Source organism: Coregonus lavaretus (assembly GCF_964263955.1).
Source record: "Coregonus lavaretus genome assembly, chromosome: 31".
In the NCBI taxonomy this organism is placed as follows: Eukaryota; Metazoa; Chordata; class Actinopteri; order Salmoniformes; family Salmonidae; genus Coregonus; species Coregonus lavaretus.
The window spans coordinates 16960963-16974857 of NC_140018.1; the positions used below are offsets into that span (position 1 = coordinate 16960963).

General features: G+C 43.3%; 1 protein-coding gene across 1 annotated transcript in view; it reads left to right on the plus strand.

The window, feature by feature from the left end:
• Positions 1-4274: 4274 nt before the first annotated feature.
• The window catches only part of rps6kc1 (ribosomal protein S6 kinase polypeptide 1), a 39306-nt gene continuing 29685 nt past the window's right edge, over positions 4275-13895 (plus strand). The window contains exons 1-2 of the mRNA XM_084149240.1: positions 4275-4453; positions 11483-11518. Coding sequence (XP_084005366.1) covers positions 4352-4453; positions 11483-11518 — 138 coding nt within the window. The 5' untranslated portion in view covers positions 4275-4351. The remainder of the gene's footprint in view (positions 4454-11482; positions 11519-13895) is intronic.

Consider the following 13895-nt stretch of genomic DNA (forward strand, 5'->3'; position numbering starts at 1 on the left):
GAGGTCTAGCATTGTCTTGCATTAGGAGGAACCCAGGGCCAACCGCACCAGCATATGGTCTCACAAGGGGTCTGAGGATCTCATCTCGGTACCTAATGGCAGTCAGGCTACCTCTGGCGAGCACATGGAGGGCTGTGCGGCCCCCCAAAGAAATGCCACCCCACACCATGACTGACCCACCGCCAAACCGGTCATGCTGGAGGATGTTGCAGGCAGCAGAACATTCTCCACGGCGTCTCCAGACTCTGTCACGTCTGTCACGTGCTCAGTGTGAACCTGCTTTCATTTGTGAAGAGCACAGGGCGCCAGTGGCGAATTTGCCAATCTTGGTGTTCTCTGGCAAATGCCAAACGTCCTGCACGGTGTTGGGCTGTAAGCACAACCCCCACCTGTGGACGTCGGGCCCTCATACCACTCTCATGGAGTCTGTTTCTGACCGTTTGAGCAGACACATGCACATTTGTGGCCTGCTGGAGGTCATTTTGCAGGGCTCTGGCAGTGCTCCTCCTGCTCCTCCTTGCACAAAGGCGGAGGTAGCAGTCCTGCTGCTGGGTTGTTGCCCTCCTACGGCCTCCTCCACGTCTCCTGATGTACTGGCCCGTCTCCTGGTAGCGCCGCCATGCTCTGGACACTACGCTGACAGACACAGCAAACCTTCTTGCCACAGCTCGCATTGATGTGCCATCCTGGATGTGCTGCACTACCTGAGCCACTTGTGTGGGTTGTAGACTCCGTCTCATGCTACCACTAGAGTGAAAGCACCACCAGCATTCAAAAGTGACCAAAACATCAGCCAGGAAGCATAGGAACTGAGAAGTGGTCTGTGGTCACCAGCTGCAAAACCACTTCTTTATTGGGGGTGTCTTGCTAATTGCCTATAATTTCCACCTGTTGTCTATTCCATTTGCACAACAGCATGTGAAATTTATTGTCAATCAGTGTTGCTTCCTAAATGGACAGTTGGATTTCACAGAAGTGTGATTGACTTGGAGTTACATTGTGTTGTTTAAGTGTTCCCTTTATTTTTTTGAGCAGTGTATATTTTTTGTTCTGTTCCACTGTTCCGACCAGCAAAACAAAGTTCTAAACTGGTTCAAACCCCACAAAATGTACGGTTAATATTGTTCCTTTCTGTTCGTTTTTAAACCTCTGAAATCATTGTTTTTTAAACATTTAGCTCAACATTAAATTACTTCACAATCAGTGTGGATAGAGCAGCTTGCTATGGAACGGGCAAGCTATTTACATGCATTGGACAGACAAGTGTAGGGCGCGAGATGCGACTGAAATTTTGCGGGTGGGGAGAAAGCGAGAGAGGGTGGAGGTCATCTTGTTGTTATGACATGCATTATCTGAATTACGCCCACAGAATTATACCTACGGAGGACCGGCTTCTATGAAAGAACTTTGAATGTCTTTGAACTTCAGAGAGTTGGCTTAACGATGGAACAAAACTAGCTAGTTAGCTGGCTAACAAGCTTGTGTGTGCACAGCGGCACCAGAATTAAACTAAAAACAGAATTAAACTAAAAACACGTCTTACCTTTTTGAAGTTAATAAATCCAATGTGAAATGTAATATCCTTAACTGGCATTGAAAGAGTTAATCCATTCTTCTCAAATAAAAAATCTCTCTCCTTAATTTCTGAATCACGCTTGTAACGTCAGTAGTAGACTATGCTTCAGAGGGGGAGGGGCGGGTAGCCTACACACCCACACACAGTGGCATAGATTTTCAGCTGGCAGGCAGGCTGGAATAAGACACAGGAATACGTTTCTGAGTGACAGAGTGAGGGCTTTGCATAGGTGCTTTGTTGCGTTTTTTGTGGGAAGAAAATGCATGGCACGTAAGATAACGGAGGAAATGGAGAAGAAGTTGGTGAAGCAACAGCTGTGCTGGAATGCGAACAATATGGGTGTCAGTTCTGATGGTATGGAGCGGGAGGATGAGGGTCAAGGACCGGAATGGTCGGTAGTGGAAAGACATAGAAGAGAGATCATGATACAGAAAGCAGTGGAGCGTCTAGTAAAGAAAGAGGGCCAAGGTAGGAAGCAAGATTAGTGATGTGTTGGAGTGGAAAGTGGTGATAGTGTTTGATGAGACCACAGGGCCTCACTTACACCCTATCCGACTAACTATTGCAGTAGAGAAAGAGGTAGGTGAAGTGAAATTAGCTCGGTTCATTGGAAATGGTAGATTGTTAATATTGTGTGACAGCCAGGCTCAGCAAGAGAAGATTTTGAAAATGGAAAAGCTTAATGGGAAGAAGATTAAAAGCCATGTCCCTGGTGTGTATGCTACATTGAGGGGAGTCATCACTGGGGTCCCAAACATCTATGTCCACAGATGATATTAAAGAAAATGTGATGGGAGGCAGAGTGATAAGTAGGAAAGAGGGTCAAAGAAGTGAAAGCTTATCAGTGATACTGAGGTTTGAGAAAGTCTTGCCGGGAAAAGTACAGATAGGATTCCTTTGTTTCAATGTTAGAGAATTTGTCCCATATGCACTGCAGTGTTTTAAATGCTAAAGAATGGGACATGTGTAGCTGCTCAGTGTAAAGGAAAGAAGTGCCTAGTGTGGAGGGCACATGATTACGGTGAATGTGGAAGCAATGTGAAGGTTAAATGCTGTAATTGTGGGGGAGAACACAGTGAAGCATTTGGTGGATGCCAGGTACAGAGAGAGGCTAGAGAGGCTCAGAGATATAGGATCAGTCATGATGTATCATGTGCAGAGGCCGTAAAACAGATTGATAGAACTACAATGCAGACTGATGGAGCTTACATGGATGTACCTGTAGTAAGTGGACCTACTGTCAGGGCTGGAGCTTCTGATGGTCCTGGCATGGTTGAGGCCTGTTCAGAAATCTTGTGCTCATGAATGTGCGGTGTCAAAGGACACTTTGATAATGAATAAAGTTGACTTCATAGCTTTTATTGGTAAGATTATCAATACAACTTGGGTTGTGGAAAGCAGAAATGCCAGGTTGAAGGTTATTGTGGAGACGGCAAAAGAGATATTGGGGGTAACAGATGTTACTGTTGAAATGGTTGTTGACATGCTGAACAATCCTAAGGATGGAGTGTTTCAGCATGATATAGATAAAGTTTAATGGGGTTGGGGAGGTTTTTTGGGGTTGAGGGTGTGGTAGAAGTTAGGGATTTATTAGGTTTATAACTGTAATTCCATGGTAGTACAGAATTGGGCAGATCATGATTGATCGTACATTCCAGCACAGTAGGTGGCGGGATGCACTTAAACAATTGTTTGCGGACCCCCATCATATCAAAGAAGAAGGAGAAGAACTCAGCCAGCAGGATCAGAAATGCTTAACGTAAAGAAGGTGGATTTTGTCTCTTTTATAGCAATGGTGATAAACGGTACTGCTCAAGTTTGAAAGAAGTCAAGAAAGATCGACATCATTGTTTCTGCAGCTGAACAATATCTGGGATTTAAAGATTTCACATCTGAAGAGCTCCATGGAGTAATGTCTCGAGCAGTCCCAGCCTGAGTAGGGAAGTTTGAGTTATCGAATGACTGAAGGAGTGGGAAGATTTGTCTTGATAATTTTTTTGTTTTTTTTGTTTTATTCGGATTAATGTAAATGTTTCCCTTCCTGTAATGGAATTTACTTTTCATTTGTAAATTTATTTACCCCCTGTCCAGTTGGTGTGGGAATGCACCTCATACGTTTGTTTGCGGACTACCATCGAATAAGAAGAACCACCTCAACGGGAAGTTGAGGGGCAGGATTTTCAGCTTGTCATTTTGCAGCCAAAGATTTGTATAACTAACTCAAGATAGTTATAAAAAATCTGTCATAGTGGGCAAAACAAGCAAGGAGGTGGGCAGAGCCAAGCACGAGCTAGTGAGATCCTATTGGCGCGCTCTAGTATTTATTTGCATATTTCCTTTAGGGAACGCCTACTCTGAATTGTGCGTGTGCAAAAACTCAATTCGCCCTTGCACTCCCTCTAAACAACGCATTTTTTGAAACATTGGCAAAGGGTCAAGTTTACAAAACGCAGTCCACTCTGTTTGTTACATATTTTAGTTTTGGAAACAGAAAACTCTATGGAGATCAAATGTTTCATCGATGAGAAAATTAGCTGAACGTCGTCCAAAATCCATCTCGCTCCATATTTTACCACTGCTGGCCACTGGTGGGCTTCCTCTCATCACCATATTTGATAGTGAGTGGACCGGATACTTCACATTCATATATCCGGTGAAATATCTGGCTCATTGTTCTATCTCTGTGATGCAGCGGCTATCTGGAACGAAGCAAAGCAGCCCCCGCTTTTTAGACTGGGAATCAGCTGGCTAGCTAATGGCTATGCTTCAATCAGAATGATATCGCAGCGGGAACGAGGAGAACTTGCACGTTTTTATACTGTTACGGACCCCAACAAGCATAAGAAAGGATATACAGTGTACAAAGTCACTGCAAGGGTAAGTTGACAGAGCGAGGCTGTGTTGTTGACAGCTAGCTACCGTAACGTTAGTTAGCAGCTAGCTAGCTAACGTTTTCATTGTTGTTTTATCCTGTCATAACTACAACTGCGAATAATATTCATAAGGATTTGCTGTAGTTGATAAATAACGACATTGTAAACCTTATGTTGGCTGCTTATGTGTGACATTTTTTTATTTCACTTGCTAACGTGCTCCCGTCATTCAGCTAACGTTAACTAGCTAGCTGTCAAACTAGTGCCTGGCTTGCGCTAGCTAATAACTAGCTAGTTTATAATGTCTGACAATGGAGATCGAAAGCTGCCTAGTTAGCCAAGCTCGGTGATAACAAGATCAAGAGAGGAGATTACATTGAATGCCACCTTCTGTCATACCACTATATGCTAAATAGATAGTTATTGTCAACAACAGTTAGTTAACTGAACAGTGTGCAATCATGAGACAAGTAAGAAGCTGCCACTTATAAATCCAGCTAGCTGCTGCACCGCAGTATCTGTGCTTTAAAGCTGTCGACGATGAGTATGACGTGTCTCCTCTCTAACGCCCAGGAAGCTCCCATTCAAATTCCCATTAGATAACTCTGCAAGCGTTATTATGTCAAAATACTTTCGTTACTCACCAAATATGGGATTACGCTGAGTAACTAACTTCATTTACTCCCGCTATGGCTGGTATGTACTTCCAAAAAGGTCCAAATAAAATTGTACAAGCAACCGAAAAAATGCCTCTTCGGCAGTGGTGGAAAAAGTACTCAATTGTCACACTTGAGTAAAAGTAAAGATACAGTACCTAAATAGAAAATGACTCAAGTAAAAGTAAAAGTCACCCAGTAAAATACTACTTGAGTAAAAGTCTAAAAGTATTTGGTTTTAGTTTGACTTATGTATCAAAAGTAAATGGAATTGCTAAAATGTACTTAAGTTAAAATTCCTTATATTAAGCAAACCAGACAGCACAATTTATTTATATGTTTTTATAGACACACTCCAACACTCCATTTTCCTGTCAAAATGTAACAAGTACTTTTGGGTGTTAGGGAAAATGTATGGAGTTAAAAGTACATTATTTTCTTTAGGAATATAGTGAAGTAAATGTTAGAAAAAATATAAATAGTAAAGTACAGATACCCACAAAAAAACTACCTATGTAGTACTTGAAAGTATTTTTACTTAAGTACTTTACACCACTGCTCTTCGGCACCTCTAATGTATTGGGCTGTTGTAGACTTTCGACCTGTGCCTGGCAGTAAGGTTAGTGCTATTCAGGTTCCTTGGGACGTGAGTGCTTATACATTTTTATGTTGACCTTTTTGGAAGTACATACTGGCCGTAACGCTTGCAGAGCTGTCTAATGGGAGTTTTAATCAGAGCTTCCTGGGCATTAGAGAGGAAACACGTCATACTCATCATCAACATTTCTAACACACAGATACTGGGGCAGCTGGTTGCATACATTTTACTAATCAGTCTCAGTAAGTGCGTATGCAGCATGAGAGAAACTGCAGTCTATGCAATTTATTGTCCAGCAAAAGGAAGTCCATGGCAATGACCCAAAGTGACCCATAGTGCAAAAGTAATCATCATCGTTGCATCCAGACCCACTCCCAGAGATGTTGATGCTCTACCGTTAGTTTGTATTTCACATCAGATTCAGAAAGGTCACATCCCAGCAACGCAGATTTTAGCACTATCAGAGATTATTCTCCAAAGGGAACCATATCAAATCAAATCAAAATCAAATCAAATTTTATTGGTCACATACACATATTTAGCAGATGTTATTGCGGGTGTAGCGAAATGCTTGTGTTCATAGCTCCAACAGTGCAGTAGTATCTAACAATACACACATCTAAAAGTAAAATAAGGGAATTAAGAAATATATAAATATTAGATTGAGCAATGTCGTAGTGGCATTGACTAAAATACAGTGGAATAGAATATAGTATATACAGATGAGATGAGTAAAGCAGTATGTAAACATTATTAAAGTGACTAGTGTTCCATTATTAAAGTGGCCAGTGATTCCAAGTCTATGTACAGTGGGGAGAACAAGTATTTGATACACTGCCGATTTTGCAAGTTTTCCTACTTACAAAGCATGTAGAGGTCTGTAATTTTTATCATAGGTACACTTCAACTGTGAGAGACGGAATCTAAAACAAAAATCCAGAAAATCACATTGTATGATTTTTAAGTAATTCATTTGCATTTTATTGCATGACATAAGTATTTGATACATTAGAAAAGCAGAACTTAATATTTGGTACAGAAACCTTTGTTTGCAATTACAGAGATCATACGTTTCCTGTAGGTCTTGACCAGGTTTGCAGACACTGCAGCAGGGATTTTGGCCCACTCCTCCATACAGACCTTCTCCAGATCCTTCAGGTTTAGGGGCTGTCGCTTGGCAATACAGACTTTCAACTCCCTCCAAAGATTTTCTATTGGGTTCAGGTCTGGAGACTGGCTAGGCCACTCCAGGACCTTGAGATGCTTCTTACGGAGCCACACCTTAGTTGCCCTGGCTGTGTGTTTCGGGTCGTTGTCATGCTGGAAGACCCAGCCACGACCCATCTTCAATGCTCTTACTGAGGGAAGGAGGTTGTTGGCCAAGATCTTGCAATACATGGCCCATTCCATCCTCCCCTCAATATGGTGCAGTCGTCCTGTCCCCTCTGCAGAAAAGCATCCCCAAATAATGATGTTTCCACCTCCATGCTTCACGGTTGGGATGGTGTTCTTGGGTTTGTACTCATCCTTCTTCTTCCTCCAAACACGGCGAGTGGAGTTTAGACCAAAAAGCTCTATTTTTGTCTCATCAGACCACATGACCTTCTCCCATTCCTCCTCTGGATCATCCAGATGGTCATTGGCAAACTTCAGACGGGCCTGGACATGCGCTGGCTTGAGCAGGGGGACCTTGCGTGCGCTGCAGGATTTTAATCCATGACGGCGTAGTGTGTTACTAATGGTTTTCTTTGAGACTGTGGTCCCAGCTCTCTTCAGGTCATTGACCAGGTCCTGCCGTGTAGTTCTGGGCTGATCCCTCACCTTCCTCATGATCATTGATGCCCCACAAGGTGAGATCTTGCATGGAGCCCCAGACCGAGGGTGATTGACCGTCATCTTGAACTTCTTCCATTTTCTAATAATTGCATCAACAGTTGTTGCCTTCTCATCAAGCTGCTTGCCTATTGTCCTGTAGCCCATCCCAGCCTTGTGCAGGTCTACAATTTTATCCCTGATGTCCTTACACAGCTCTCTGGTCTTGGCCATTGTGGAGAGGTTGGAGTCTGTTTGATTGAGTGTGTGGACAGGTGTGTTTTATACAGGTAAAGAGTTCAAACAGGTGCAGTTAATACAGGTAATGAGTGGAGAACAGGAGGGCTTCTTAAAGAAAAACTAACAGGTCTGTGAGAGCCGGAATTCTTACTGGTTGGTAGGTGATCAAATACTTATGTCATACAAATAAATGCAAATTAATTTCTTAAAAATCATACAATGTGATTTTCTGGATTTTTGTTTTAGATTACGTCTCTCACAGTTGAAGTGTACCTATGATAAAAATTACAGACCTCTACATGCTTTGTAAGTAGGAAAACCTGCAAAATCGGCAGTGTATCAAATACTTGTTCTCCCCACTGTATATAGGGCAGCAGCTTCTAAGGTGCAGGTTTGTGTACCGGGTGGAAGCCGGCTAGTGATGGCTATTTAACAGTCTGATGGCTTGAGATAGAAGCTGTTTTTCAGTCTCTCTGTTCCAGCTTTGATGCACCTGTACTGACCTCGCCTTCTGGATGATAGCGGGGTGAACTGGCCGTGGCTCAGGTGGTTGATGTCCTTGATGATCTTTTTGGCCTTCCTGTGACATCGGGTGCTGTAGGTGTCCTGGAGGGCAGGTAGTTTGCCCCCGGTGATGCGTTGGGCAGACTGCACCAGCCTCTGGAGAGCCCTGCGGTTGCGGGCGGTGCAGTTGCCGTACCAGGCGGGTATACAGCCCGACAGGATGCTCTCAATTGTGCATCTGTAAAAGTTTGTGAGGGTTTTAGGGGCCAAGCCAAATTTCTTCAGCCTCCTGTGGTTGAAGAGGCGCTGTTGCGCCTTCTTCACCACACTGTCTGTGTGGGTGGTCCATTTCAGATCGTTAGTGATGTGTACACCAAGGAACTTTAAGCTTTCCACCTTCTCCATTGCGGTCCCGTTGATGTGGATAGGGGCGTGCTCCCTCTGCTGTTTCCTGAAGTCCACGATCAGCTCCTTTGTTTTGTTGACGTTGAGTGAGAGGTTATTTTCCTGGCACCACTCTCCCAGGGCCCTCACCTCCTCCCTGTAGGCTGTCTCGTCATTGTTGGTAATCAGGCCTACTACTGTTGTGTCGTCTGTAAACTTGATGATTGAGTTGGAGGTGTGCGTGGCCATGCAGTCATTGGTGAACAGGTAGTACAGGAGGGGGCTGAGCATGCACACTTGTGGGGCCCCTGTGTTAAGGATCAGCGAAGTGGAGGTGTTGTTTCCTACCTTCACCACCTGGGGGCGGCCCGTCAGGAAGTCCAAGACCCAGTTGCACAGGGCGGGATTCAGACCCAGGGACCCAAGCTTAATGATGAGCTTGGAGGGTATTATGGTGTTGAATGCTGAGCTATAGTCAATGAACAGCATTCTTACATAGGTATTCCTCTTGTCCAGATGGGATAGGGTAGTGTGCAGTGCGATGGCAATTGCATCGTCTGTGGATCTATTGGGGCGGTAAGCAAATTGAAGTGGGTCTAGGGTGTCAGGTAAGGTAGAGGTGATATGACCCTTAACTAGCCTCTCACAGCACTTCATGATGACAGAAGTGAGTGCTACGGGGCGATAGTCATTTAGTTCAGTTACCTTTGCTTTCTTGGGTACAGGAACAATGGTGGACATCTTGAAGCAAGTGGGGACAGCAGACTGGGATAGGAAGAGATTGAATATGTCCGTAAACACTCCAGCCAGCTGGTCTGCGCATGCTCTCAGGATGCGGCTAGGGATGCTGCCTGGACCAGCAGCCTTGCGATGGTTAACATGCTTAAATGTCTTACTCACGTCGGCCACGGAGAAGGAGAGCCCACAGTCCTTGGTAGCGGGCCGCGTCGGTGGGACTGTGTTATCCTCAAAGCGGGTGAAGATGTTTAGCTTGTCCGGTCCAAGACGTTGGTGTCCGCGACATTGCTGGTTTTCCCTTTGTAGTCCGTCATTGTCTGTAGACCCTGCCACGTACGTCTCGTGACTGAGCTGTTGAATTGCGACTCCACTTTGTCTCTGTACTGACGTTTTGCCTGTTTGATTGCTTTACGGAGGGAATAACTACACTGTTTGTATTCGGCCATATTCCCAGTGACCTTGCCATGGTTAAATGCGGTAGTTCGCGCTTTCAGTTATCAACAGTCTTTCCAATGGCTACAATACCACACAACCAGTTCAGTGTCACACACGCACACACAAGGTACATGCACACATACCCTTGAAAAAATGTTGATTTTTGTCATAAAGGTGCAGATGGGTGAGAGAGAGGGTTATATAATTTCCTCCTCCCTCAGTCTGTCTCTCTCTCTCTCTGGCTCTGTCACTGTGAGTGGTGCAGGAGGTCAAAACACTACAGGATTTTGAAACTGGGACACTCTGACGACGCATTCTGTCTCTGCCCACCATGTTCTAAGGAGAGGGACAGAAAGAATGAATATATAGATTCCTCCTTACCCACTACTGCAGTTTTTTTTTCTGTATCAAAAATGGGATTAGGCGGTGGGTGTGACAGAGGGCGTGACCGGGAAATGGCAATGAGCACGATTGGCTGTTGCCGCGGCTACAGAGTGTGCAACGCTGTCATCAAGGCAAAGGGTGGCTATTTGAATAATCTCAAATATAAAATATATTTTGATTTGTTTAACACTTTTTTGGTTACTAGATGATTCCATATGTGTTATTTCATAGTTTTGATGTCTTCACTATTATTCTACAATGTAGAAAATAGTAAAAAATAAAGAAAAACCCTTGAATGAGTAGGTGTGTCCAAACTTTTGACTGGTAGTGTAGGTCCATTATCTTTTCTATATACTTTATATCTGGTTTTAGTGGTTTAAGTTTACACTTAAAGCGTTTTTCCATCCCGAAAACACTGTTTGGACTTAAGCTACCCGCTCAAGGATTACAATGGCAGAAAAATCCCTATATTGTACAACACCAGCTGCTAAGTACAATATTACTCAAAAATAAATAAATGTCAATAAATCTCTAGGCCTATATTTAAGCAATAATTCACGAGGGGGTGTGGTATTTGGCCAATATACCACGGCTAAGGGGTGTTCTTACACATGACACAACGCGGAGTGCCTGGATACAGTCGTTTGCCGTGGTATATTGGCCATATACCACAAACCCCCGAGGTGCCTTATTGCTATTATAAACTGGTTACCAACGTAATTAGAACAGTAAAAAGTAATTTTTGTTCATACCCGTGATATACCACGGCTTTCAGCCAATCAGAATTCAGGGATCGAACCACCCGATTTATAATATGCTATAATAAGTCATTTTTTCCCATGATACTGATGGCTCTTTATTGAAGGTATCGCACATTTTTTGGGGGGGTTGTCTGTGTGCCTTTGATAAAAGGATAAATCTGTTTTCCATTGTCCAGCTATCTTGGAGAGTTGCTGCCCCTTTGTGGTGTGTATGTATAGTGCCCTTTGTGTGTGCGTGTGGTGACATCTCGTTTGTGCACTGCTCCCCCACCCCGTCGCTGTATAATGTCCTCATTGTCAAGAGGCTAGAACTCGGAACCCTCCTCCTCTATTTGTGAATGACTCCACTCTCCACAGCAGAACAGGGAATGGCTACTACTGTTCTACAGGGCCCATCCATCCAGGGTCTCCATTTTGGGTCTGTAGTGCAATAGAGAAGAATAACTTTTGGTGGTGATGATGGTGGTGGGGCTGAAGGTTGCTAGGTGATCCTAATCCGTCTCTTTTTCTCTCCCCCTCAGATCATCTCCAGAAAGAACCCGGAGGACGTCCAAGAGGTAAGAACTACAGGATTATCTGACCATGATGGGACGAAAGTGAGAGAAGAGGGGATAGAGGGAAAACGGAGAGCGTGTGCGAGAGAATGGCTTGAGATTTTGCTCCTATGGCTGGGCATGTTGCAGAGGTTGTAACCACAGTTATAACCGTGGTGACCATGGTGACCTTTGCAGTAGCTGTGACAATATCCACTGTTCTTATCACAAAACCAGACCTTGCGTGTGAACCAGTGTGGGAAATAAAAATGTTGGTCCACCAGCCACTGTGGCAGGTAGATAATAAAATCTACCAGCCACTCTGATTTTTTTACCAGCCAAAATATATTTGTCTTCATAATTACACCAAAAATCACAAAAATGAGCATGCTTTCTAATGTATTACTAGTAAGAATAATTGGGTATATTGCTGAATTTAATTTAATGTGTGACCTGCGTCTTTTAACCAATGTATGTTACAATAAATCATTTAGATCCAATAATAAAAACAGATAAGCAGTTCAATAACTGACCATCAAGAATAAACAAAGTGCCTGCCCTGCCACAAAATGCTGAGTGATACAGCTTATTTATTATTATAGTTCAGGTCTAAGTAGAACTGTAGAAGCACACAAATAAATCTAGGAGAACAAAGACTTTTGGGAGTGATCCATGCACAATTAGGTGAGACAAATGTTCCGCTGGATCTTTAAGGGACAGGTCGCCGTCCATGATAACTTCGGCACTTGCTTGTCTGTGATGGAAAAAAATCTCAGACTGCGATGTCTTCATAGCAGCAGACGGTTGCAGCAAACTCAAACTTACATTGAAAGACAACCTAGCATGTGAACAAAATGATGTAACTGTTCAAGAAACACGAGAACAAAGTTACACTTTAGTAGCCTTTCTTGTCAATTTGACCAACTTCTACATGTGGGCTTAAAAAATATACATAAAAAATCCCAAATGCTCTGTGTGCCAACGTGGCTGGTGAAATATACATTCTTACGGCCCGTGTACACTAGGGGCGGAACCGCGCAGTGAAAACCCGCTTCCCATTCATTTTCAATGGAAGGAAAACGTTGAGAAGCGGGGGTGGTCGGGGGACTGTTGGGTGGTGCGAACGTGGCGTGGAGGCGGTGAAAATGTTCCGCATTTCCCAACTTTATGCAAATCACCAGCGGCGAACGCTGGGCGATGACCAATCATATCGAGTGGTTCCCATGACGATTTTTGACACTCTGCGACCCAACGCTAGAGACTTTCTTCAGCAAAGCTGGCTGACAAAAATACTATAATGGAAGCAAATGTAAGTAATTATAATGTCGTAACGAATCATGAAAAAAAATGTACAGTTGAGAGGAATAAGTTAATGTAGAGACGATTATGCATAATTTACGAAAATGTCTATTTAGCCAGCTCGCTGGCTAGCTAACGTTAGCTAGCTAGCTTTATGAGCGTTTTGTTGTTTAATGTTTTAGGGACTCCTGAGAACCATTAAACCAGGCTGTTGTCTTGTGAAACAGTGGATGTAAATAATCTAGCTAGCTAAAGCATTTACTGCAAATTGAAAGTACAATTTTGTAAGCTTGCCTTGCAATGCAGCTGAAGTAATGTAGTTAGCGAACTCTTTTCTTGCTTATTGTGTAGTGGAGGATAAAAATACCTGTATGCCTATGAATGTGTAGCTAGCTATGTAGCCAATCTGTATGTGGACCTTAAAACATTTGGTACAGTGGTTTTAATTGCTTCCACCAGTTAATCATTAGTCCCCAAGAAATTGCAGAAAATTACTGTGACACACATGACTGTTACATGCCAAAATTATAATGTGTTTTTCAGTCATATCCAATACCAGGAGTATCAAACTCCAGTCTTTGAATTATGCTGTGTCTGCGTGTACTATACAGTGGGGAAAAAAAGTATTTAGTCAGCCAACAATTGTGCAAGTTCTCCCACTTAAAAAGATGAGAGAGGCCTGTAATTTTCATCATAGGTACACGTCAACTATGACAGACAAATTGAGGAAAAAAAATCCAGAAAATCACATTGTAGGATTTTTTATGAATTTATTTGCAAACAAGCAAGATTTCTGGCTCTCACAGACCTGTAACTTCTTCTTTAAGAGGCTCCTCTGTCCACTCATTACCTGTATTAATGGCACCTGTTTGAACTTGTTATCAGTATAAAAGACACCTGTCCACAACCTCAAACAGTCACACTCCAAACTCCACTATGGCCAAGACTAAAGAGCTGTCAAAGGACACCAGAAACAAAATTGTAGACCTGTACCAGGCTGGGAAGACTGAATCTGCAATAGGTAAGCAGCTTGGTTTGAAGAAATCAACTGTGGGAGCAATTATTAGGAAATGGAAGACATACAAGACCACTGATAATCTCC